Genomic DNA, 27281 nt, shown 5'->3' on the forward strand with positions numbered 1-27281 from the left:
ATGAGCTTGTCATAGAACTAAAGTAGTTGAATAAACTGAAGTGAAAGAAATAAGTCTCTGCACCTGGAGAAATGACTACTGCTGCCAAACCTGTCTTATCACTTAACACGCACTGACTCCAGATGTTTAGCCAGTAATTTGGCTTTCTTTAGAAACTTAGCAAGCCACATACTTCCTGAATATTTTTAAATTATTGTAATTGGTTATAATGAATTGAAATCCTAGATTATGGCCTACATTTCAAACTGGTTTATTATTTAAAAGAAAAATAGATTGAAAGTGCGATTAAAAAACCTCAAGCACCACACTGATTATTTTCCATGCTGGATCTGACTAATTGATTTTAATTAGAATTTCACATTTTAAAAGGCGCACACTAAAATCCCAATACAACTGTTCAAAAATAGGCAGTTACTGGAAACAGTAATATTCATGTACAGTGAATCAGGATTGGTATAGATATCACCATTCTTACCTAGCTCAAGCCTACTAAACTGCAGATACATACTTTCTTCTAAAAACAATTTTGAAAATGAAATTTACTCAGACCACTCTGTCAAGAGCTAGAAAGTATAGGGTAGAACCCCTTCCATTCTGGTTCTCAGCCAGTCTATATAGTATGCCAACATGACCCAGATTATTTGATACTGGCATCAAAAACACACAAAGGTCTCCAAGGAGCATTCAGCTCTAGCCACAGGAGACATTTCATTATGGGCAATTCATCTGATAAAAGTTACAGGTTGAGAACACAGAATGGTATAGCTACTATCATTTTTTTTTTTGTTTGGAGAGCACTCCACAGTTACAGTACAGCTACATCTCAGGCACTAAGTCCCTGGGTTTTCATCAGTCAATTGTATTTTTATCCCTAGATGATTCATTAGGGAAGGATTAGAGGTTTAGATGGCCTCAGGGGAAACAATCATCTACGTGAGAGAGACCGAGAGAAATTTCACAAAGATTCATAATTTAATTGCTGACATTTCTTCCCCCATCCATCCCACCAGTGTTAAGTATGCCTGCTGATTTCGTATTCACTTCATCTCCCTAGAATACTTGTATTAAAAGAATGTAATTCCTTAAAAAAAAGAAAAGAAACACACTCCTCACACACATTATGCCACTGCTCTCTCTCACTAGGCTTCTAAAACATCAAGTGATTCAATATCACGTCTGTGTGGAGTTTGCCTTTCATTCATTTGATCCTGAGCCATCCTACTCCTCAACCTCCCCAGAACAGTTGCACACATGAAAGGAGCCAGATTGCCAGGCAGATAAAAGTTTTTTGTTTTCCATTGCTGGCAACAGCAATACGGATCTTTCCCCAAACCATCTCAGAGCACTCACCTGTGAGGCTGGGAGTGTCCATCAGATTAAAGCTTGCATGTTCCGTGGCTTCCCTAATGTGAGTTGGCTACTGCCAAGCCAAGACTGGACTTTAACTTGTGGGTGAGCACAGTCAATCAAAAGTTTAACACCTGATAAAAGCACCAGAGGTTCCCAATTCCCCTCTTCACATTCCATACTTCAAAAGAAAAAAGCCATAGACTGCTCATTCCAAATAAAGGTAACATCTGTGGAGGGTCTACAGCTGATTACTTCTGGGTAAGGAGTGAAACTACCCTCTTCCTGTCCTTTTAATTTAATGGAACTTCAAACACCTGGCAGTGGGGACAACAACACAAAGAATATTCCATTTCCAAACGCCAGGCTTCCCATTTCTTATTGCATTGTTTTGGTATTGAGTACTGTATATGGCAACACAGACTTATAAAAATTAGTTGTGAAGAACTTTTCCTTTTACAGTCAAGTATCTCCCATAAAGGGCTGGACACTGTAAAATAACAAACTGTAGGACGCAGCTAATGTCACAGTATTGTCTGGCCCCATTTGGAGTGAGGAGTTATTTCACTTACATGGCTGGCAAGATCTGACATGACAGATTTTAACATTAGGTTGGTTTTTGTGTATTAAAAAGTGTTATTTTTGCATTCTGTTAAAGCAATAAGAGACTATAGAAAGTAGAAAAATTCTTCCAAACACATGTACTACCATGAATGCCACTTTCATTTACATAGCACTTATCCTTCTCTAGATTTCAAAGGGCTAATCTACACCTAAAAGTTAAAGCAGGGTATGATTTTAAAGCATAAAGCATAGTTATTCCTGAATAACTCCAGTGTGGGTACTCCTATTCCACAATCAAAGTGCCTTCTATAGTTCAAACCATCTTGGTAATGGAATAGGCCAAATCAGAACAAGGCTTTCTTATTTCACAGTAAGATCATCCACACACGGTATTATTCAGGCCCTCCCCTACACATGCAGGTATTGGATCTAATGCATGATCTACCAAATTGTACACAATCACGTGCGTATGGCAGGAGGTGCAACTGTGGGATCATGCATCAGATCCAATCACGCTTTATTGCTGTCATAGCAGGAGCCCGATCATGGACTCCCCCTGCACTGGCAAGCAGCAGGAACCCACAGCTGGGAACCCCTCTTTGCTGAGGGGGCTCCCAGGTGCAGGAATCACACAGCCGAGATTCAGAACCCCATCAGCTACAGGGTGTCTGGATCCCAGCTGCAAGTGAGGCACAGCTGGGACTAAGAGCCCCATTAGCTGCAAGACTCTTAGTCCCAGCTATGGGCAATGCACAGCAGGGACCAAAATCCCATGTGGGCTCGAGGGCTTTATGCTCCCTCGAGCCTTGGGGATCATGTTAGCCACAATCCCCAGGGCTTGGGGGTTGCGCCCCTATGGCTGGGAACCCCATCAACTGATGGGCTCCCAGCCATAAGGGAGACCCAGAATTTTTTTTTGCAATTGCTCAGTTGGTCTAATAAAAGGTATCATTTCTAAACCAAGAGTTCTAGATTTTTGCATTTCTTTTTGTCTCAAACCAACACTGCTACAAAATTCATCCCTCAATAAATGTATGCACTCTGCTCAACCAAAGGGGGCCTAGCCTCTCTCATATATAACAATGCACTAAGGGCATTCAGCAAACTGTTGGTGCCCAAGGAACTACTTCTGTGGGACAGTTCCTACTCCAAGAGGCACTGGTCCCTTCCCACCTTCAGCAAAACAGCTGCCATTTCCTCCCTCCTCTTTAATCAGTAGAGGGTAAGGTCTCTGTTACCATCAGGTTCAAGGCCCCTTTGACCCAATTTTCTTCCCACTCACTCATTCCAATCCTTTTCAGAGGCAAGGCTACTTGCTCTGGCACCTTCACCCTCGACAGCATCCCATCCCCGCCTTCCCCTTTCTAACCGCTCAGCCAGAGATAAGTCTGCTGGCCTCCAACTCAGACACCAGAGGTACAGGCACAGTAAAGCACACCCTGGGCAGCTTGCATAGGGAGTACCCTCTCCATCCTTGATTCACATGAGCAGCAGGTCTTGTACCCATCCTAAATGACTCCCCTTGGACCTATCTATGGACACCAGAGTCTTATTTTATATTTAATTAATAGTAGAACAAGTACTTTTTCACAGTCCACTGCTACTTATGAGCCAGTGTAGCATTATAGATGAACTTACAGCCCCTCTGCATTCCCCAAAAGGGGGTTTAGCCCTTGCAGTATGAAACAACTAGCTCAATGAACAGACTGTGCAAGGCAGACTTAGGGCAAACAATCCCTCATCCATCTTACCCTTTGAGTAGCATGGTTGAGCATCTCTTGCCAGGCAGAGTCAAACTGACGTTTGTCATCCTCCAGCAACCTCTGCTCAGCAAGCGAAATAGTCTCCTTGGCGGCACGCAGCACTTCGGTAGCCCTCTGGAAATCTTGTGTTGCTTTCTGAGCTTCCAGTTGTGCCTAGACGAGAGACACTGCAGTCAAGCTTCAAGGAATATCTAGCATGACAGATTTTAAAGACATCTTGGCACAGACTATTAAGAGCGACACTCTGGTGCATTTATTTCCCAGCCTTTCGTTTGGCAGTGACACTCCACCCATTTCCTTGCCTGGGTCACTGCTGGTCAGCAAGCTGTTCACACCCAAACAGGGGCATCTGTAAAGCATTATCATGCTGTTCATTCCCAATAAACCTGAAATGCAAGGCATCAGAGCTTTGTGTAATAAGCATGTAGTTGACAGATGGAGGAATACTGTATGCACTAATTTTAATTAGCTAGAAACAAAAGAGACAGGAGGAAAAAAAACACTCATTATTTCTGCTCACCATAGCTTCTTGTGGTGTTATACTTCATAAGTATGCACTGAAATCCACAACACTGTAAGCTCAGAGTTTAAGTCAGTACATAACAAACCAAGCTAAAGAACATTTTTGAGGTATTACGTTATCATGCAGCATAACACAGAGCTTTCTAGTGAGAAAGTTTATAAATTACTATTCCATATTTCTCTTCAACCCTGTAAAAACAAGGATATAGTCAGCAGCTCAAATCCCCAGTCCACAGATGGGAGGAGAGAAGAATGAAGCTAAACCAGCTGGTTCAAAAATGCACTAGGTTATGGGGCACTGAATAAGGCTTCAGTGGAAAAGGATCTGGCCCAGTTTCCAATCCTGGGTCAGCTGTTCAAGCCCAAGGGATTCTCTTAACAACAGTGATTGAAGTAATTTTTTAAGAGCTTTAAGAGCTTCGATTAAATAACTGACCTAATAACAACCAGAACTCTAAATGCATGAGCAAGTACTGGCACAAAAAACACTGCTCACATATGAGCCTTTGCAAGGCAATTTATAATACTTTAATATTACTGAATTCATAATGTGGTAATGAAAGTCCAAATCAGAAGCAATTTATCACAAAAGACATTTATCATCTGGGTTTTCATGCTCCAGGGCAGCACACCTAGAAATCCACAGAGATGGAGCCCAATGAAAATATTTGAATTTCATCCCAAAATATCTGAGGACTCAGGAGATGTTCAGATTCAGGATTTTAGTTTGGGACCCTTATTTTCACTGACTGAACAGTGACACTAAATGTCAATTGTCAACAAAACCAAACAAAAAAGAGGTACTGGATGACCCAGCAACCAATTAAAAAAAGGCTGCCAGTACCATTGTATATTCCTATAGCATCCAATTAACAGATGAAAGGGATTACAAAGTCTACATATAAATGCACAGGCTGCTAAATAATTTAGTACCAATGATTTGTGTTCAAGGTTGCTGAGAGATGGCAGGTTTTAAGATCAACAGATAGATAAGAAATTAAAGGTACTGAACATTTTCATATTTTTAATGGAGCACTCATTTTTATGACCACCACTGAATCATTTCACCTAGCAGAGGTTATGATCTTAAGGTTTCCCAATTCAGTTTTTTTTACATCTTTCTGACCAGCTTCATTACCAGAACACCTTTTTCCCCCTAAGCAATGAACATCCATTTACTACATAACAGTACAACCCTTTTTAAGGTAACAATCCCAAGATGAGTTATGTCATTTAACAGGAAGTCACATACTTTCCTACTATATAGTAAGTATTTCCAACTCTTTTGCCTGGAAGAGCTTTCAAATACCAGAAAATGCATTAGATGTACTTAATATTCAGTACCACTTCCATGTTTTTTTTAAATAAAATTATCAGATGCAAGAGTAAAATGTCTGCATTGACTAGATATAATAGAACAACCAGAAAAACATCTTTGAAAAGCATGGCATGGAGCAAGGTGTTTGATCCTAACAGAATGCAAAGGATTCTGGGACATGGGACACAAAGTTTTCTGCTGCATGATATCCTATAAAGGAAATCATGGGTAGGTGTTGCAGACACAAAAGATGGTCACTTGGGAAAAGACTAAAATTTCAGCTATAGAATATGAAATAAATGGAACAATGAGAATATTCTGAGACATCTGTTTGTAGCGTGTACTCAACACCAGCTGCATCAAGCACCTTCACTATTTAAACATGGGTCAGGAATAGACAACTTTGCAGGGCAAAATAACCCATGCCAGGTCAGAGGCAACAGGACAGGCAGGCACTAGGAGCTGGCCACCGTCAGCATTTGTCCCCACCGGAGAACAACCACAGTCAGTGGTTGTCCTGGCTGCAGTGCGCAGAAAGTGCCCTCAGCCAACGCTCCACGCTGCTGAATCCTGCCAAAGCCCCACATCCAGAAGCCAGATCCAGTGGTTCTGCAGGCTGTAGGTTGCTGACTTCTGACATGGATGATTACAGAAGCAAAGTATCCTTAGAGCAAAAAATATTACCCAATTTAAAAAAGAGTTTCTCAAAGTAGTAAAATACTGTTTCCCTCCCAATCTTTTGCAAGATGTTTAGATTTCCTCCCCTTTATCACACATCAAAAATATATTTCAGCCTACAGCTACTCTGGAGGAATATATTTGTGTTGGGAGTTCCTCCCTCCCTTACCCCGGGAAAAATCTAGAAACAATCACATCTTCAGCCACAACAATACCATATTATTATTTTTTCCAGCTTGGCTAGCTGCCCTCTTGCAGGCACCTGCTTTCATGCTGGTGTCCAGAAAAGAAAGGAGCCTGAGGTAAATAAAAGGAAGAGACTTCCAGAAGTCACGAAAGCAACAACAAGCCTCTGTGAAAAGTGCCATCCGCTGCCCAAATGTTTCTACTTAGAGGATATTGCGTAGTGTGCTTGGCTGTGTCTGGCCGCGCTGCCACACAAGACTGCTCTACAAGCTCCTTCACCAGTCCCTGCAAGTCAGTGATGGGTAACACTGCCTCCTCAAATGATGCACATCTAATCAGGCAGCTGCTGCTCAGGGCCACATTGCTCTGCCTCCCAGCCCTCCTGCCCTGATTTCTCCAGCCCCAACAACCTTGCAGCCAGTGGTAACATATTCCTCCTTCCCATCCATAACAGTCTATTCCAAGAAGTAGCAGTAGGCACTGACCTGACTGCAAACACAAACTTTTATCCACTCTCTAACACCAAGTCTGAATTTTCCAAACTCAGGTTCATTATTCCTGACCTCTTTTCTTCAGAAATTCTTACTCCACGTTTTTTTTCCTTTTCCAGGTGCTCCTCCTCCTTGTGTGTTAAAGATCGGTGTGCTGCACTCCCTTCCTCTTTGCCAATTTACTCCCAAATTAAAATACATCCCCCAAATAGTTCTGCTGGAGGATGCAGCTACTAGTCCAGATACAACCCCCCCCCCCCCCCCGACAAGTGACTGCTCTGCCATTTCAGCCAACACCCCCCCACCAAGTATCACAAGAGACATCTCTTCCAGTTAACGCACGATAATGACCTTGCAGCAACTCCACACCTAGACAAAGTGAATATATTAAAATTAAGCCAGCACACTCATTCCTTTTTCCCTTTCGTTCTATCTACATTCCCTTCTTTGTTTTAGCCTGGTGAGCTACACAACTCCACAAGCTGCTGAACCAATATTCATTTATACAGAGCCACAGTGCAGCACAACTACAGCATTCCTTCAAGGTTAACAGACAGCTAAGAATACATTGTAACAGCTACTCCACTAAGCATCTGATCTCCAACTACATGTAGGGAATGAGTGGCAGGACTTGAGTTGCCAAGAGACGGCATAGAAAGTGCTCTGTCTGTGCCAAGTCCGCTCTCACTGGCTAGGGACAGACATTTGAAAAGCCAGAGCCTGAATTGATTCAATTTTTGCAGGTTAGTCTAACCTCTGTAGATTGAAGCAACTTGCAAATGGACAGACATCCACTTTTGATTGTGGAAAGGCAGACACATGCCTGCAGTGGCTCAAGCCAGAAGCCAGGGGGGTGCTAGAGTGAGTCCTTGGCTGCAGAGAAGCTATGCTGGGGTGGCCAGGCCTGGGCAAGCCCAAGTATGATTGGGAATGGGTTTAAGCCCCCACACTGGCCTGCAGGGACCCCTACCCCCTGCCTCTCTTAGTGGTAGCAGCAGAGCGAACTATCATAGACAGCAAAGGTGAGGCACCTGTCACTTGCTTGCAGCAGCACCGGCACTTGGAGTGGGCTGCTGCAAATAAGTCACTGCCTATGCCCCTGGGCCATAGGGCTGGGCCAGACAGGGCTGCCACAATCCATTGCCTCTCCCTGCCACTGCCCACAACCATGACCCACAGCAGCCCTCCCCAAGCACCCAGGGCCACTGCAAGCAGGCAGTGGGTGACAGGTGCCTGACCTCTGCCCAGCTCTCAGCTTTGGACCCCAGCCAGGCTGCATCTGGCACAGGGGATGGGAAGCCCACAGTGGGGACTGTTTCCCACCCCCCACTCCCTCCTCAGCCAGTCCACCAGCTAAGCAGGAGATGTGGGGGGAACAAACCACCTACCCCGTGCCCGGTGGAGGGGGGAAGCCAGCAGTGGGGGCTTTACCCCCCACCCCCACCCCAGCTGGAAGCTGGGTCTATTCCACGATAGAGGAAGGGGTGACAGGGGAATCTGACCCTTATCTGACACCTTAGTCAGGAGGGACATGTGCCCCCCCAGCAACCAGGGGGGTCCCCACATGGCCAATCTCGCCAACCAAGGGGGGGGAGTAGCCACAGCATTTCATCCAGCATTCCCACTCCCCAGCTGGCGCTCCTGCCTGCCCGTTGCCTAAGTGGGGAGCGTGGCCTGTCAGGGGGTGGACCAGCACTCTCAGGGGGTACACGTGCACCCCCTACACATCACCACTGCATTTTGTTACAGGTTTAAACCAGTTCCTGACCACTTAAACCAGTTTATGTGCAACTTCTATCGCTAGCCACTGCCACAGGTTCTCTCCTCCTTGGCCAACTTTACTCATAAGAGGACTAAATGTGCAAACAGTTACACAAAGTAACTGACTTCTCATTTAAAAGGTATCAACATTACCTGTACTCACAAGAATGTGCAGGACATACTACATATAATTTTGCAACTGGCAAAATTATGGGGTTTTTTTCTTTAATTTTATTTAAAAAAGGAGAAGTAGGAAGTTGCTTTAACAGAGCTTTAAGGTAAATTGGTCTGGAATAACTCAGTTACTTTAGACAACAATTTTACCTTAGCTCCTACAGCAGAGTATTCTCAAATACATGCTATGAACAACTTTAGTTTTTAAAAAAATCCCTTGGCTAAAATACAATCAGAGTGAAGGTAGCTACTATTCACAGTAAGGAATGAAGTCAAGTTACAGTCCAAGGTCACTATTCTAAAACAAATTTTGCTTGTTAATGGTAAGCCAGTGTACTTCTTGTTCATTAATCTTTAAACAATTATTTTAATGCGACTTGCTACCAGCTAATCCTTTCCTACTACTAGAAAATTATTAACTGACTGCCAGCTACATCGTTCAGAGACAAACGGGAAGCTTCACGTTTCCCCTTGTTATCAGCTCTTGTTCAATTAACACAGTCTTTTAGTTACAATTGTGTGCAATACAGCACAGAACAGGTTTGAGAACAGGAACTTTGTTGCATCAGTTGCCTATCAATGTGGCCAACTCTAGTTATCTGAAACACAGGGAAGGGTTTTCCCCATTCAGTTTGGGGCACTCCAACATATCCAGGCTCTTACCACAGACACAATTCTGAGCACTTGCCACTTATGCATATTATGGACGTGAAGAAGAGTCTTATCCTACTGTTCTTTTCCTGGTCATCACAGCGCTGGGGTTTATCAATTCGGCAGCCACCAAGTTCAAAGCAAACAAGTATTCTTTCAAGATCTGAGTTTCAGGCTGAATGAAGCAGCTGATCAATCTCCACTCTTTTAGCATAGAATTTCCCACTCTGACTCAAATGCTAATAAATGGTAAGAATACTCCATTTTGGTTATGCTTAAGTCTAAAGATATTTCAAAATGGAAGTACTGGCACACTTAGCACTGGAGGTCAAATGTTTAAATAAAATGCAATAGGTTTTGTATGGGTTTGGGTTGTAGCCGTGTTGGTCTAAGGACATAGGCAGACAAGGTTCCTTGGGTGAATTTGATATCTTTTATTAGACCAACCCAAAAACCCTTCATCAGGCTAAGGAAGCTTCAGCAGTTGGTGTGTGCTCTTGGCATTCTTCATACACTGCCAGAGCACAAAGCATTTAAATTGTAACTAGAAGGAAAAGGAAAAATATACCCAGATCCAGATATTTCTCAGACCCAGACATAGTAGCATCTGAGCACCTAGAGATGGGCCTGAAGCACTACTTTTCCAGAATCTTTGGTTTACCCAACTACTGTGCAAGAATCTGTCACATCAGGTCACAGGCAGTCACGCCTGGGGGTCACTTGGGGTTCAAGAGATTGATCAGGGTCCAAAGGAGGGAGCAGAATCTAGGTATGACCCATGTCAGGAAGCCAGGAGGTCAGTCCAAAAACTGGGTCCGGGAACGAGCTGAGTCAGATAACTGGAGGGTCAGACAGAGCACACAATCAGAGGGCAAGCCAGGTTGAATAGCCAGGAGATCAAGCAGAGAGTAGGGTCTAGGCATTAGCTAAAAAGCATCGGGCAGAACATGGAGGAATCAGAAGGCAAGCCAGGAGATCAAGCAAAGAGCAAGCAGAGACACAAACTGTAAGCAACAGCAAAGCAATCTGGGTAGTTTAGCCCTAAATGGGTTCATTACAGGAAGCTTCCCGGGCCAGGGGCTTACATGGGAGAGGGTAAGGTGTCAACTGACTGACCGGCCATTCCAGTAGCAGGGAGTGGGCAGGTGGCTAGGCCTATATGGAGGTTTCTGGACACCTGTGGCCAGCCTAAATGGTCAGCTGGAGATGTGGCAGACAGGAATGAGTAGCTGATATGGGTAGGCCAAGGTCCTGAGTTTGAAGTAACAGCCTAACACAATCCCAAAATACCAGCAAGCATACCTTACGAGTCACTCTCACTGCCTTGCACATCTGCCTGGGTGCCCCTGTTCTGCTCCCAATGCCTGCTTCATAGTTCTTCCACTTCCTCCAATTACAAGAAACCCTCTGAAGAAATAAGTTATTAGCACCAAATCCTGTGGCTTTGGTTCATCTCTAAAACGTTCTTATGTGTATATTATAAAGGATTTCAGGGTGGGGGAAGAGAACAAAGAGGTCCTACCACTGTTCAAAATGTAAGGGTGAAAGAAAAACAGCTACAGCACATTATGCTTATTTATTTCTCCCCATTACATTCTACAGTGCATCTGAAGCTTAATAAGTGGTATAGTTTAACATTTTGGCTGGAACAGTATAAAAAAGGCTAAAAATTTCCCAGTGATGTTCAAGGCACTTGTGTCAGGCAGACTATTTTGTTGACCCTTTTCCAGTTGCCAATGAACTCCTAGAAAGATCTTCTGAAAAGAAAAGAAACCTTAGTTGGGCAGCCTAGCAAGGAAGGGAAGTCCCAGACTCATCAGATGAGGCTCTACAGTACCCTTTAGCCCAGGGGCGGGCAATTATTTTGGGCAGAGGGCCGCTTACTGAGTTTTGGCAAGCCATCGAGGGCCGCATGACAGGCAGCCCAGGGCAGATAAATATTAATTTTCTAAATTTTTTAGGGGCCCTGCGGGCCAGATAGAATGGCCTGGTGGGCCACATCTGGCCCCTGGGCCACATTTTTCCCACCCCTGCTTTAGCCCAAGCAGAGTTAAGCACAGCAGTAACTGTTAATGTTACAGAAATAAAAGTTTGATTGGATTTCACCATACATTGAAAAAAGCCACCAAATAGCTCTCAAAAAAATGGAAGAGATCAACTCCCTGCTTAGAGTTAGTCTGCAGAAAAGAAGCCCTTCAATCTTATCATTTCTGCAAGAATATTTTGATGTAGGATCAGAAGGAAGGAAAAGCGGGCTGAAAAAAATGAGACATTGTTTCTAGGGAACTAGAGGAAGGGAGAAATACTGGGATCAACATGTTCATGGGAAAAATGTCAGGGACGAAAAATCAACTTAGGAGTACCTGGAGATAGAATAAGATCTCAGGAAACTATGGTTATCCTCTAAGTTCAATGACTGGCATATAAAATGAAAAAAAAAAAATTAAAGAACCAAGAGATGAGCTGGTTAATGCTTTATGTTAGATAGTGTTTAATTATGCAGTTATATCTAAAGGATTTTCCAAGAACCAAGCAGGATGTACTACATCATTCTTATTAAAGTCTCATTCATTACTTGACTAGAGTGTATATAAAAGTTGTATATATGCACAGACATGTACATGTACACACACACATGTGCGCGCATGCTTCCTTTTCCCTCTTCTCCAAATATAAGAACTCAGCATAAAATCAAAACAAAAATCAGGGAAGAGGAACTGGGGCAAACCATCCGAAATGTAAGCCTCTCTCCCTTTTCCCAGGCTGCAAATATATGCTAATCAGGTACTTATAAAATTCAAAGCCTCTGCAGCAACCCCATTATAACAGATTTATGAGAAGCTCAAGATGAGCTATATATAAATCTACAATTATTCTCTGCATTACTGTCAGAACATCTAATCTCTCTGCCATTGTTACCTGCAGCTTGAAACTCCTCTGTATCTTTGAAGCTACCGTTAAAGAGAGATTACACTTCATGGAAGGTAAACTTGCCTTCTCAAAAGTAGGTTGGGAGATTTAAGCCATTTCAGATGAACTGTAAAACCTCCAACATTTGGAGCATGAACTATTTCCTCCTTGCACCATAAATAATGAAATGTCTGTATAATGTAATGATCAGAAATCTCTAGATCAGGTAACTTGCTTCTTTTTCCTTCTTCTAGAGGCTGAATTGGTCAGGAATCTACCTCTTTATTTATTTTCATGGTGGATTTTTGGAAAGAGAGGGAAGAGAAGGTAAGATTAGGGCAACATGGCAGGCTTGGAGAGACTTCTAGCTCATTTTATAGCAATGTTCTCAGGCATAAAGTCCCCTTCCCACCACACACACTACTTCTACAGGCAAACACATGAAATGCACACTAAGAAAAGAAAAAAAAAAAACCACTCAAAACCTTTGTCACCTAACACACATCTAAAGCCCCTTTTCAGGGGCTAAAATGAGATAAAATGCTCAGACCTAACCCCATGTGGCACCTCACTCCGCCTACAGCCTCAATTCATATCATATAAGCATGCGCTTTGTTGTCACAAAGGCAGACTGTAGCAATCACATGGCATTGCTAAGTGCCAAATAAAGGAGATGACCTTATAGACTGGAGACACTTCCTCCCATGACTGTTTCTGTAGAGAGAGCACATTGAAAACTCTCCAAATACTGTACATGTATTGCCAAGAAGGCTGTAAAGTCTCCAGTCCTATTCTAGTAGGTGATAACGAGTCAGAGCTGTTCTCCTTCAATATATTTCTGGTCATCTTAAACAGTTGAGATGGTGTGATAGTTTGCCCTACTCCACTGTCTTTTAAACAATGATTTTCCAGGCATCTCCATAGGATGCGTAGAGATCTCTCAGAACTCAAATCACATGCCCAATCCCTACCTGTTGTTTCAAAAAGAATAAGATTTTAAATTAGACTAAACTTGCTCTCCTTCTTCAGCATATCTCTGGCAGTCGGGTATGCCATGCTGTACTCATTAAAAATGGCACAGGCAGGCTTCTCATGCAGCCAACACCATCTGTTAGTGGTATATTTGAATACAGCCAAAAAAAGAGAGCGAGCTGTCCATCCCCTTCTCCTGCTAGAAAATGAGATTACAGGAACACAGCCAGTCTGGGTAAGACGTTCTGTTTTAAAGAGTGTCCAAATAAAATACAGAAATGCTCAACTAGAGTCTAAAACCCTGCACATCCATGTCAGCAAGTAGCACATATAGCAAGTTTGAGGTTATATTTTACAGTTGTTTTCTAAAATCACAAAAACCAACCTGGCAAACATATTACTTTACAACTGACAGTTGTCTTCCCTGCTGAAGTACAATGCAGCTACAAGGGCCAAAATTCTAAGGACACAGGCTGGAAGATTGCCATTGCACATTCCTCTCTCTAATTATTAGCGATAATAAGAATTCAGTGAACCAGGCTATAGACCAGATTCACGTCCCATTTAATCAGCATCAAAATATCAGTATTTGTTCCTACAGACTCTCTAAGGGAATAGCATTAAGGTTATGTAAACACCCTCCACCCCTTCTTCGCAAACATAAACACATAAGTAAACAAAATAAATGAAGATGTGATTCCATTCTCACATGCAAGGAGCTGTTGAGGATGCCCATTCAGCCACTGGACTGAATCACCACCAATTGCCCAAACCATCAGCCAGGTAAGGGACAGCAACAATGCCCTCTGAGAACAAGGTTTAGCCAGTCTTGTCTAGCTGAAAGGAAATAGGCGAACACCACAGAAAAGATGCAACAGAAAAGGTACACAAGGGCCAGGAACAGCCAGAAATGCAGACAATCACACCTCCAAGAAGCAAAAACCTGAACAATAAGAGTGCACTTAGAAAAAAATATATTAAAGAAACAACATCCAGAAGCATGCTTTAGCCCATCAAACAATAAGTAAAAAGTAGACAGGGGAAAGAAAAACAAAAAACAAAAACCACACTTGCAAAACCTCTTCTATGGTCTTCTCAGGAAAATTTTTCTTCTCTTTAATACAGAAAACTGGCTACCAAGAGGGAGTGATACTTTTCTTACCAGTTGTATAACTAAGAGTGAGAGAGCAGGGCATGAGCCCAGGGCACAGACTAAGAAGGAGTGCAGAATGGAGGTCCCCTAGAAAATCTGCACCTTTCTCTGGGCAGTGGTGCTCATGGCTCTGGTGCTCGTCAACAGCTTCCTGCAGGAGAGGTGTCCTGCTTTTAGGAATAACCACTGCTACAAAAAGAGGTATCATCACAGCCAGCACCCAATGAGTTAATGCAGCAACCACTGCCCTCTACCCCCATCCTTTTTCTGACTCCTTTTTTGCTGCTGAATTGACCATTTCTAATTTCCAGGGGCACACGTCAATGTGGGTGATGAAGCAGCAAAGGCTGCAACAGGGGAAGATGAAAGGGTCTCTACATCTACAAGCTGTTGCACTAACCTGCTGAGTACTGGCCATGGTATTGGCAAACGCTGGCCTAAGAAATAAACCACACCAGTTACACCTCCATTTCTTAGAGGGCAAACTAGCCAAAACAGGCAAGTCTCATTACTACAGGGAATTTAACCTCTTCAGACGATCTTTCCTAGAAACTGACAGTCAGGATATGTATATTAAAACTAAGTTACCGTGGGCTTAGAAGGGAGTTCTGCCCCTATTGTGTCCTGTGGCAACTTGTTCCTATGTAGCCAAGAGTTCATCATGCAAACCACTGTATTAAAAGCTTTAAACAAAACAGGATGGAGGTAGCAATTGCCAATAACATCAACGAAAAGTAGGTGCATTAAGGTAGCAACCACTGAAGTGAGCATTCGTTACTTCATTATGAGCTTTGTCTTACCAAGATCATGGACAATAAGTATTTACTCACCTTTCCTCATAAAAATATATCTGAGATACCTGCGCTTGCTTTGGCAGTAATCTATGCCAAACATACAAAACAGGTACACAGCATAAAACATGGGTACAGTTATCTCCTGTATACCTCTCTCACTGACTTAAGTGTTTGAAATAATACATTTGCATAGTTTGCAGCCTGTTAAAAAAAACAAACAACACTTGAGGTTGACCATACAAGAGGGAAAAAACAGGAAAGGAAAAACCAGGAAAGCAGATAAGAAAGAGCAGCAAATGAAGGGAGAGATGCATTAACTCTGTGGCATTTCCCTTGGGCTTATTTTGATATTCAACTAATCCTTCAACCAAGTTTCCTTTTTTAGCATGTGTAACATTTTGTATTGGCAACACACCTGAACTGTAGCTGCCTCAAGGGAAAGTATAGGTATTGCTGCTTTGGGCTTTTGATACATGAGACTGCGTAAGAGGTGGTTCAGAATCCAAGAGGCAGCCAGCAAAAAGAAGGTGGCCAATGAGTGGGATTTGCCTCCACTTAACATCCCAATGATCCTCAACAAGTTAGCCACCACCCCACTGTCCCCTCTCCAGCATCTATGGAGGAGAACAGCAGCTTGATGAGATGAAGCTGCTAAAAGTCACCAGTAGAATGATTTTTACCATATCTTCCCACATAACCCACACCTTTCCCTCAAGAAAACAGCTGGCAAAAACTGGGGTCTGCATTATATTCCAGGAAAAGAGCTCTCCACAGGTTCAGAAATTTGATGGGGGTTGGAGCAGTGGCAGCATTAATTGTTAGCAGGAATTCTTCCAATTATCTACATGAATAAAGATCATTATCCACTTCCAGGAAGAAGGGTAGTCATTGCAGCAATACAGTGTTAATTAACAACTTCAGATGGTGGACTATCCCAGGGAAGACTTTTGTTGTTCACAAGCAGTAATTTACGCAAAATACGCATCTTTCATCAGAACAGTTTGTCTTTCACCAGTCTGTCTGTGAAAGATGGAAATGTGGCAAACAAACCACCACCACTCCTGATTAATTAGGCAATCAAAATAGCAACTACATCACCACATCCCAAACACAAAGGGCTTCTATAGATATGCAGGGAGGCTGCTCCAACGTGCTGTAGTTACACCGCATCAGAGCAGACACGATTAATCAAGTCTGCTGGAGCATGGTAACTACCGCACTCCAACAGATTCCAGCTCATTCAACGAGCTTTCGTTAAAGTGCCCCTGCCACCATTTTTCAGTGAAGGGAGGCTGATACACGTGACACTCTGGGCACTTAAATAAGAGTGACTCTCGGAGCAGCTCTAATTAAAGTGCCTCCTTCCTTCCCGCACTCCTGGAGCACGTCTATAAACACCCAAAAGGACACAGAACACCAAGTCCTAATGCTGAAGCAATTAAAGAGAGATGATATAAGCACAGCATGCAGAATCCTAAATTACATAGGCAGAAACTTTACTTATAAGCAGGGATCCTGGTTTTGTCTGTTTAAAAATCCCAAATTCTCCCATTAACAACCCCAAACCCACATTTTTCCATGATTAAAATGAAATGCCACAATGTATCAGTTGAACACAATGTTTTATTGATATATTTACCATTATAAAGCAATTTGGAAGCCTACCAGTACCCCAACCATTACAATAAAATTAATTCTAAATACCTACATATTTTGGCATTTGACTTTGCTTTTTTTTATCATAGAAAAATCAGAGCTCCTCCTGCTGCCTTTGCTCACCAGGACCCAGCTCCAGCTGCAGCTGCCCGTCCCGGCCTCCTGCTGCTTTGTGGCACTGAGCAGCCCTGATATCCGGGTGCCCTGCCCCTGCCATGCTGCTGGCCCTCACTCCCAAGCCACAACCTTGCTGATGCCCCTCACTCTGGCCCAGCTGCAACCCTGTGCCTCACTGTGGGCATATGCCCCACCCCTTACACTGCCTGTGCCCCCTCCTGCCCTGCCCCCACTAGACTTACCTAGAGGGAATGGAGGGAGCTGCTCTCCACCACTGCCTGGCTGCCACGTACATGTGCATATGCACGTGGTGCCCTCTGTCCTCTGCATCCCACTTCCCCCAGCCACAAGGAGCCCCTTGTAGACTGGAATTCTGCCAGCCTGCAGGGGAAACCTGTGGTTTCCTACATTTTTCTCCTTTAAAAGGAAAAATCCACATTTTTCTTCACTAAGGGATTAGTGAATAATCCCTTAGTGAAGGGATATCCTTAGTTTATAAGGATATAAAAATCAGTGTTTTTCCACTGCAAATAAAAAACCCAGATCCCTGCTCGTAAGATGGCTGAAATTTAGTTCTTACTTTCCAGGCCTGTCCAGAGCCAAGCCACTGTCTGAAGCATAGTTTTTCATATGTTTTACTACTGATTCTTTTCCTCCTGTAGCAACTGGTGGAAAGTCACAGAACCCTAAACTTTGGTCATGCCAGGTAAGTATTTAAATAGATGAGATAAGAACTACAAACTGCTGATGTTCCAGTTGGAAACCAGGGCAACACTGAGAAGAGTGGTAGAAGCAGGGATAGGATGAAACACCATAGGAGCCAGCTGCTTGGGATTTAATGAATAAATGAAACTCGCTTGCTACTCGTATACTGTTGCATAACAGGTTGAACAGATGCGACAGGAAGAAGAGTAGTACATTCAGAATCTTTACGTCACAAATCTGATCTCTGGCCCTAACTTTCCAAATCTCACCAAGACCATGTACAGTTCTCCCAGTGGCTTTGAACAGTTTGTCTAAGACCCTTAACTCTCCCAGATGACAGACTCGACAAATAAATTGTAAGCCGGGTTCTAAAATTCAGTCACCCAAAGCCTGTTTGCTAAATGAGTCAAGTCTTCCTTGTCCTCATTCCTCCCTAGTTGTATTCAGATCTTTGGCCTAATGTACCATACTGAGAACTGAATATACAGAATGAAAATAGGCTTTACCATTTTTTGCTTGGGTTTTTTTTGTTTGTTTTTTTTTTACAAAAGCAAACAGAAGGTTATGGAGGAGTGATCTGTCCAGTGACTGTGCAGGTCTTGTTTCATATACTTGAAAACAGAGGGTGGGAACCATGATACACTGACAACAGTATACAGGGGTTAGTCACTGTTGATCAGATCCTCAAGTGACAGCACAAAAGACACTCCACAATTTAGAGTATGTGAAAGATTTCCTCTTCCTAACCCAGTGGATATCCTGCTCTAGAAATAAACATAATTCCTGTGGCTACTAGAGTCTGCAGTGGAAAAGCAGGAAGCAACTGCCCTCCCTAAATAGTTATAGCATGTCAAACTCCCTCCCTCTTGCTATAATTCATGTGAGGCTTCAACTTGGATTTGTGCCCAGTCACAGCCAGAGCATACACCGTATTTCAGACCCCACAAACAAGAAGGGAGAGCAATATATTTTGAAGCTTCCCTTGTAGTCAGGCCAAGGAAACTCCATGTTTCACAGCAGAACTTACGTCACGCTGACCCGGTTTCCCCAAGACGATGGCAGGAAGGGAGCATCAATAGATTTAATTATGTATTTCATCATGAAAATTAAGTGGTCACCAGGGAAAATGGTTGACATAAGGAGCAGGTCCCTGGGGAATCAAATACTGGGAGGGCTGAAATAAAGGCTCTGAGAAAATAAATGTGTGTCACAACCCACAGCCTCCTCCTGCTGGGCTTGCGTAGAGCTTTAAGGTGTCTGAACAATTCTCCTTATCCTCCTTCATGTGTATTTCCTCTCATTTGAAATTCTCACAAGTTGTTAGATGGCCAACTTTCAAGTCTCTCTGTCCCAATCTGTCTTCTTTTTCCTTCAAAACTGCTTTAGTCACTACCTCCGTAAGAGCTTTGTTCCATGTCAAAAACACTGTGACTACATTTCACAGATGTCAAGTGAGGAAGCAGAATGTGAAACAAGCCCACCCCCTGTCCCAAATGAGCCTGGGATTCCCACCCAGGGTCACTAGCAGGGAAGTGAAACCAGAGCCTTTTCACTACCCCCACCCTGCAGACTGTGGTCTCAGTAAGCAGTACAGTCCAGGCTTCATTCCAGAGCAGCCCCTTGCCCTGCATGTGTTTGGGGGTGGGGATGAAGAGCGGTGCAGTTCGGGATGCCTGGAGGACTGACCAGACATACTCACAGAATGCTCTGTCTGCACATAACACTGAGCCAGTTCATGAAAGAGCAGCTCAAAACAGTACTTGATTTTCCCAGGGTGCTTTTGAAATATTCCAGGAAGTTTAAACCTGTCTTAAGTGCAATGCATGTCTTGGGTGCCTGAACACGAGTGCAGAGGCTGCTCTAATACACTGAAATTACAGCATATTGGAACAGACTTGATTAATCAATTAATCGAGTCTGCCGGTAATGAGCCTGTGGTAATTACCATGCTCCCACAGCCTCCTGCATCTCATGTATCAGCACCCCCACGCTTAAAAGTGGCAGTGGGGGAGCCTGAACCAAAGCCCATTGAACAGGCTTTAGTTCAAGCACTCGCACACCATTTCCAAGTGCTGGGACATTGATTCACAAGATATTGCGGTGCTCCAATTAAAGTGCCACCTGCCCCATTCCTGGAGCACATGTAAAGGTCCTTATGAGTTCTAAAGTGTAATTAAAATATCCTAAGCATAACATCTGTCCACCTCCTAAGAGACCGGGATTAGAGTTTGCTAGCAACAATACAGCATCTAAGATTAATGCCATTTTCACTTATAGCAAGGGTTCTAGCAATGATCCAAACAAAGTAGAGCTTACATTAACAGTACAGCATTGTGCAGCACCACAGCCTATGGTTGTGGGAAGTTGCTATTTGTATTTTATTTGAAAGACTTACAAAAAAAAATTAAAGATTCACTGTATCCAATTTCCTTCCTTTAGAAACATACCTCCCTTAGCTTCTCAGGTTCTACCTGGTTAAACAAACATTTCCTCAAGCAAAAGAGGTCAGTTGGTTATTTTACTACAACTGTGCCAAAAAGCATTGCTTTTCACTAGCTCCATGGCAGGCTGCCAAATATGAATATGTTTGTCAGTTTTGCTGACATGTAATTTTTCCTTCTCAAATCACTCTTCCTTCACCATTTATCAAGCTACACAAAACCATCATTCCTCACCTTTACAAACAAAAGCAACTGGGTTTTGTCTGTTAAATGCGGAAAGCAACTACAGTTCCGTTACTTGTAAGTGCTACCAAAATACCAGTTGGCCATCTATTTAGTATCTAGAAAAAATTGGGATGAAGATTCAGTTACTCAATGTAGGGCTGTTGGATCTGGACCAAATAGATGTTATCAAACACACTGCCTAAGAATATTTCAAACTGGGCAACTACATTTTTGCCTACCTAACCACCATCGCTTCTACAGCATGAACTGAACGAATTACTCTTCAATTCCCATTATCCTCATAGTCTATGGCACTTTTAAGTGGTTGCATGACATCCCAGGGGTTGCATGCCATAACATTCCCACTCTAGTGAAGCAATCAACATGCATATTGTTTTTTATGTACTTTAGGATCTTTTGCAATAGAAAGCTGCTACATAGAATATAAGCCAAGAATATTAAAAAGGATCTGGCTGTGAAGATGGGTCATCTAAGACTACTTAAGAGGAAACAAACATGCATTCATTTCAATTATCTTCACTGTGGGCACAAAAATCTCAGGGGGAATGCTCCTCCCCTCTCCCCCCCTCCCAATATGTCGCTTGTGCCCTCTGCCCCCACAGACTTACCTGGAGGGAGCTGCTCTCCACCACACTGCCTGGCTGCCATGTGCATGTGTATGTGTGCACACGCACATGGTGCCCCCTGCCTCCTGTGCCCTGCTCCCCCCCAGCCCCAAACAGCCCCTTAGGACCCCCCCATTTCCCAGGTTTTTCTCCTTTAAAGAAAATCTACATTTTTCATGGCAAACAGATAACCTGGATCCCTAGTAATAATGTATGATAGACTGCAACAAATGGCAGTGGTGACTGACTACCAGGAGATATTTCCAACCCCCCCCCCACCAAAAACAAAAAAAACCCAAACAAACCACATAAAACAGTAACTATATGGAGGCTGCTATCATAGCCAGCTTCTCTTCTGAATACAGAAGACCGGAGAAAGAGAACTAAGCCCTTTTATATGCTCAGCTTCCTAGGCAGTACTTCCCTCACCAAATGCATGCCTCATTAAAATATATATTTTAGTAATGAATATGATTGTAGGACATTATACAAAAATATTTAGTGCTCATCCCTTTCACATATGGTGAAGGTTTTATAGATCCTAAGAGTTTGCCAGTCTAAAGTGAATGCTTTGGCAATGAGTAGTTTCTGTCTCAGCTCTACTAAATGGACAGGGAGTAGAAGATAAAAGTCCTACCAACCCAGTAACCATCCTCACATTGTAGGAGAGTTGCTGGTCTCCAACCAAGCTCATACTTCCCTGCCCTGGCATGAGAAGATGTTACAGACCTCTCACTTTGGACCTTTATTTGTTTTAAGTTCACAAAGTTTTCCAGCCAGTGCATTATTGCACAAAATAGAAAAAGAAAAAGGACAAGAAAAGCCTCAGCTCTCAAGCTGCCCTAAAGGATGTATTTACCTTCACCTATAAGCCTGGTACTTTTAAAGTTTGTACTTTAAAGCTTCATAACACTTTTAATTGGTCTCACCTTAACAGATGCAACACAAAATGTTTTGCTAGAAGAACCGTGCTGGTGCATTACTAAAGCCAACCATCTTGGCATGACTCAACGCAGTTGGCATCAGGAAATCCAGCTTAAAGGAGGCAAGAATTCAACACTCTGAACCTGAGTTACTTGGGACAACTTTGGCATTTCAGCTAATCTAACTGACAGTAAAAGCTAGATCTTCATTCCCAGAAAATTTGTATTTGTAATTTAGACTTCTCCTTACTGAGAAATAAATAAATATGTTAGTGCTTATGTGGGTGGCACAGAGTAGTTGGGAGATTTTTCCCTCTCTCCACATATACTTTAAAAAATAGTTTGGGAAACCACATTTTTAACCACATTATTTCAGTCGCAAAGGACCTTGTGCTTGAAAGTTCAGAAAGAACTATACCAGTATTTGAGCAAAAATAAGGCTGAAATAAAAACTTAAGTAGGATATTTCTATATTAAAAGGTAATTAGAAAAATATGAAATGGGAAGTGCAAAAGATAAGAATCATTTTGTCACTTTAGCTGCCAATGCTTTTATGCACTTTTGAGAACCAGTTAAAAAAAATATGACAAAGACAAGGCATGTTTTCTACCTAGTTTACACAGTAATTTTTCTTGTAAATCTTCTTATGCGAAGGCATGGGTGGATCTAGGATTTTGAAAAGGGAGGAGCAGACGGTTTGGTGCATCATCACATATAACGTATTTTTCCCCAGGTAAAAAGAAACTAGAAGCTTTACTAATATGCTAGGGGGCTACAGCTGTATTATTCAGTTTAAGATCGAAGCAAAAGCAAATATAACTTTATTGGCATGTGCATTAATTTTGTCACAACCCAATTAAGTAAGTGCCCATGCCACAAGCAAGAGATACTATTTAAAGCAGTTTTATTTTGCACTAGGTTAACTAAGGGTTAACAAAATGATAGTAACAGCCTCCTTTGCTATGCATGCCAACAATGAAATTTATTGCTGCGCCACTAACAGAAATAAAACTTCAACCTTCTTTGCTTTACATAAATCATTATAACTGGTCAGAGTAATACAGGGAGTAGCCCTAAAATAACACCCTAGCGAAAACCGCTATGTAATTGGCGATTCTAATTCAATTTATGACGTGGCGAAAAGCAATTGGCCATTATTCAAATAAAACCCGCATACACTTCCATGAAGACGGGGACCTCCGCACACACCTTGGAGACCTCTGAACGTACATGTCAGAGTAACTGACAATTTGATCACTTGTCAGTTCCCCCCCCCCCCGTCTCGACCCAATCTCAGACGTAAATCAACGACTGCCGGCCCGACCATTTCTGCCCGACCATTTCCGAACACTTATGCAGACCGACCTGACGAACTCTAAGCTGTAACTAACCAAGTACCTCTGACCTCCGTCTTTCACCACCATGACGGCGTGAGTAAATAATCTTGCTTTGCAACCGATAAGCATCCGCCTAATTAATTCCACTCCATCGTCACAAGTACCCGCCTGACGGCCTCTAAGGCTCCCGGACTCCTCGCTGCGGTGCACAGCAGCAACAAATTTGTTTATTATGCATTATGTATTAAAAACTACAACTAGGCAAAAATAATCAAAAGATTATTATTATTGTTTCATTAGTCCTGTAGTCATTAGAATTAAATGTACATCTCTCAGATTTATAAGGCAAAATCAAGCCTTCCTGAGCACCTTGACAGTGCAATCCAATGCCTCATTGAAAGTTAATTCCATACCTGAGTTAATGTTTTTAGTTAGAGTTGAAAACAGTCTGCAGGGCTTTGAAACAGGAGCTACATTACCGAGAGCTCCTAACAGACAGCAGAATTGTGGAAGAAAGAATAGTTTGATAAGGGGAACATTAAGACCATTAAAAAAAAGGAGTGAGGGTTGTTAATACCTATGGAACAAAGAATTTACAGGGAATCAGATAGATTTCAATGAGCCATGGAGTCACATGACCCCCTTCACTGCTGCCTGCATAGAAATGCTGCTACCACTGGCAGGAAGTTTGTTTTAAATTTTGGCTGGACCAGAAATCAAAGGGGATGCAACTACACCACTGCATCATCCTCTGCGTAAAATGTTATTACATATCGTGAACACTACTGTATTCTCCTTGACAGTAAATATTTTTATGTCTCAAGACCTTAGCCAACAATCATGAGAAATATCTTTTGCTCTGTATCTGTACAGTTTTTAGCTCAACAGGACCTCACACTGATTTTTTTTGTGATATTGTTTCTCTTGAGCAACAGCACAGTAACAGAGCTAGAAGGCCACCAAAAAGAGAGATGGTGTGTCCTACAGCTAAATAAAGTGGAATGGCATTAGAGTCCAGATGACTAAGACATCTGGAATAGGGGATCTTTCTAATTTAAAACATTTTAAGTATTTTGAAATTTACATACGATTTATTTTGGTGGAATTACAAAAACATGCTTCATGTATACATTAGTCGCATACTATTAAACGCAACAAATACAAAGTGCACATACACTCAAGCGACTCTCAGATCTTGTTTTGTCATCACCAATCTCTTGTTCCCTGCTGCACTGCTGTTTTGTTAAGCCTTTTCTCTAGTGTCTCCTAAGCTTTTTGAGACAGAGATCACATCTATATGGCATCTACCACATTTTTAAGCACACAAGCATTCTGTTTATAAACACAACTCAAATATTTGCCTCCCCCCACCCCCCCACCCCAATCTCTTAGCCTGACCACTAAGCCTCCTAAACCCAGGTATCATCATTACCATTCCAACCAAAAGCCTTGACGCCAAAGTCTCACATTGGTAATTAAGACATATGTATTACTTATTGTGCAAAATCTCAAGCAATTGTCTATTTAATAAATTTGAAGTTGTTCTTTGGTCCATTTCCTGTGCTTTATCCACCCTTGCCTTTTTCCCCTTGACAGAAAACATGGAGCACTTGCTACCTTCTTTTAAGAATGTATTTCATCTTCCCCTTGTAAACTTTCTTCTTTCCTTGCATTCATTCTCTACCTTTCCCTCCTCTTCTGTACTCCCAAAAATGTACCTGATCTACTTTTTATATTAAAAAAGGGGTCTCCCCTATCATTCCCTTCCTCTCTCACTTCCACTCCCCATTAGCAGGCATGGCCTTGAAATCAGAATCACGCCTGGCTCCTTTCATTCCAAATCCAGACACTCTGCTCCCTATTTCGTCCCCACCCACATTGAGAGCAACCAGAGGAGAACCATATGGGTTGGTCTCCTCTCCAATTACACAAACACACAAACTGGAATTAGCACCTGGCCTGGTCAACTGCCAAATCCTGCCCACTGGCTTCTTCAAAGAGAAGTAGATGCCTTGCACTCAGTCACTCGCTCCCTGTACAGCCACTGCTCCCGCACCCCCTCACCTGCCACAGACAAGTGGGTTTTATCTGACCCAAATAAAGTGAGCAATATGTATTGAGGTACCTAACTTTAGACACCCAAGTTTTACAGTTGCAGGCAACATGAACCAAGTGACACTGCACCACAAGGAGGAGGATTCACTGCCCACTTAAGCGTAATATATTTTAGGTTTCAGCAAGACAAATCAGGACAGAGTTCTCTTGGTGATAGAGCAGCAGAAGCAGGACTGAACACATCCAAACCCCTTCAATTTTTGTAGCTCAGACACTTAGCATTTAGCTCTCTTTTTAAAGACAAGAGACAGAAATCCAAGTTGTGTAATTGGTTTTGAAGCAACTGCAGCTGCTGAGAGGCGGGAGCATGAGTGGGTCTTTAGTGTCTGAAAGGCCATCATTAGCAGAGGAAAATACAATATGCCTTTTAACTACTGATGTCTTGTGCCCTATGTTGTTACTTTTGGGGAGAACAGAGTTCACCATCAATTCATATTGCAAGCATGCAACTCCACCAAATGTCTATGCTTAGGACACTATTAATAGCAACAAGTGAGGCATTCGATCCATATTTCACAATTTGTGTCATGCCTCTATGCAATTACCAGTGTAAGCTTAAAAATTCTCTCACCTGCCTGGCTACTCTCCGGGCTTCCCAGTAAGGTTTAGAGTCTTCCACAGCTTTTCCAATCTTCTTTGCCAGTTCATCTAGTTTCACTGTAGCTTCTACCAGCACTGAGCGAAATTTCTGGCGGGCATCCTGCAAGAGATTAAAAAGACAGAGAAAATTGGAAGCTTTCCACAATTCAGTGTTTCCCCCAATCTCTTAATATCCACTTTAAAGATGTTGTTTAAGGTTAAACAGTGAACTTTGGACAGATGCTGTAATTAGTACTAAGCTTGAGCTATTCAGTCATGTTAGTGTCCAGTACCCAGGACTGTATCCAGAAGCCAACAAGTTTGGACACCCTGCATGGAGCTCTCTTTAAAAAGCAACTTTTGTGTCTGTAAGCTAGACATCCTGAAAAGGAATTTTTAACAGGGCCATCCTTTGGGAATCAACTACCTAGAGAGGTCGAGAGCAGTATACCAAGTTCAGTGGAAGTTCAATAACAAAATACCAAGCCTATCATATTATCCTCTAGTACTAATGGGTCATTCAGATTCCCACACTGTTCTAGAAATCTAGAAATGTGGGCTCAGACTTTTGTTTTTGTGTGTCCACTGGAAAGGATATCTCCTAGGATTTATTCGGATAATTTGGATAGCTATATGTGTTTATTAAAGAACTAGCCAATTGCCCATCAAGAATGACAGGGGGGCGGGGGGAAGCAAGCACATCGGGCTCAGGCCCAGTCTCCCCTGGCCCCACCATCACTGCCAACACCACAGCGTGCCCAGTCCTCCCCCCCCCCCATGCCAGGCCCACTCAGGGATGGGAGAAGTGGGCTTGGGGCCAATGCTGGGGAGGGGGGTGGGACAGGAGTGGGCCCGGGCCCGAAGGGGGGGAGAAGACCCACTCCTTCCCTCCCCCAGCCGCAGCTGCATCAGACCCGCTGTTCTCCCTGCCTCCCCACCCTGCCACGGGCCAGCTTTCCCCCCCACCATGTTGGGCCTGGGGCTGCTCCCCCCCCTGCACTACCTGCAGGAAGCAGAAGTGGGGGGTGAGGCCAGCTCTGGCCTTGCACCCCCCTTCTATCTGCTCTGTTGCTACCGCCTTCAGGGAACTAGGGGGGGAGAGGGGGGAGTGGTGAGGCCAGATATGCTGGCCTGCCCCTCCCTCCCCCCCCGCTCTGTCCCCTGTGTCCCCAGCATCATGGCAGCGGGCTGCCTTCTGTCAGACAGTGAATAAAGTGTTACGGACGGACAGAAAGATGTAGGCTTTTATAACATTAGAATTTGGAGCAGAATC

General features: G+C 43.1%; 1 protein-coding gene across 2 annotated transcripts in view; it reads right to left on the reverse strand.

The window, feature by feature from the left end:
- The window catches only part of SH3BP5 (SH3 domain binding protein 5), a 70530-nt gene that overhangs the window by 20925 nt on the left and 22324 nt on the right, over positions 1–27281 (reverse strand). For both annotated transcript variants that reach the window (XM_014603233.3, XM_006258132.4), the window contains exons 3-4: positions 26001–26129; positions 3663–3827 (exon numbers count right to left, since the gene is read on the reverse strand). In XM_014603233.3, the coding sequence (XP_014458719.1) occupies positions 3663–3827; positions 26001–26129 (294 nt within the window). The remainder of the gene's footprint in view (positions 1–3662; positions 3828–26000; positions 26130–27281) is intronic.

Source organism: Alligator mississippiensis, chromosome 5 (assembly GCF_030867095.1).
Source record: "Alligator mississippiensis isolate rAllMis1 chromosome 5, rAllMis1, whole genome shotgun sequence".
Lineage (NCBI taxonomy): Eukaryota > Metazoa > Chordata > Crocodylia > Alligatoridae > Alligator > Alligator mississippiensis.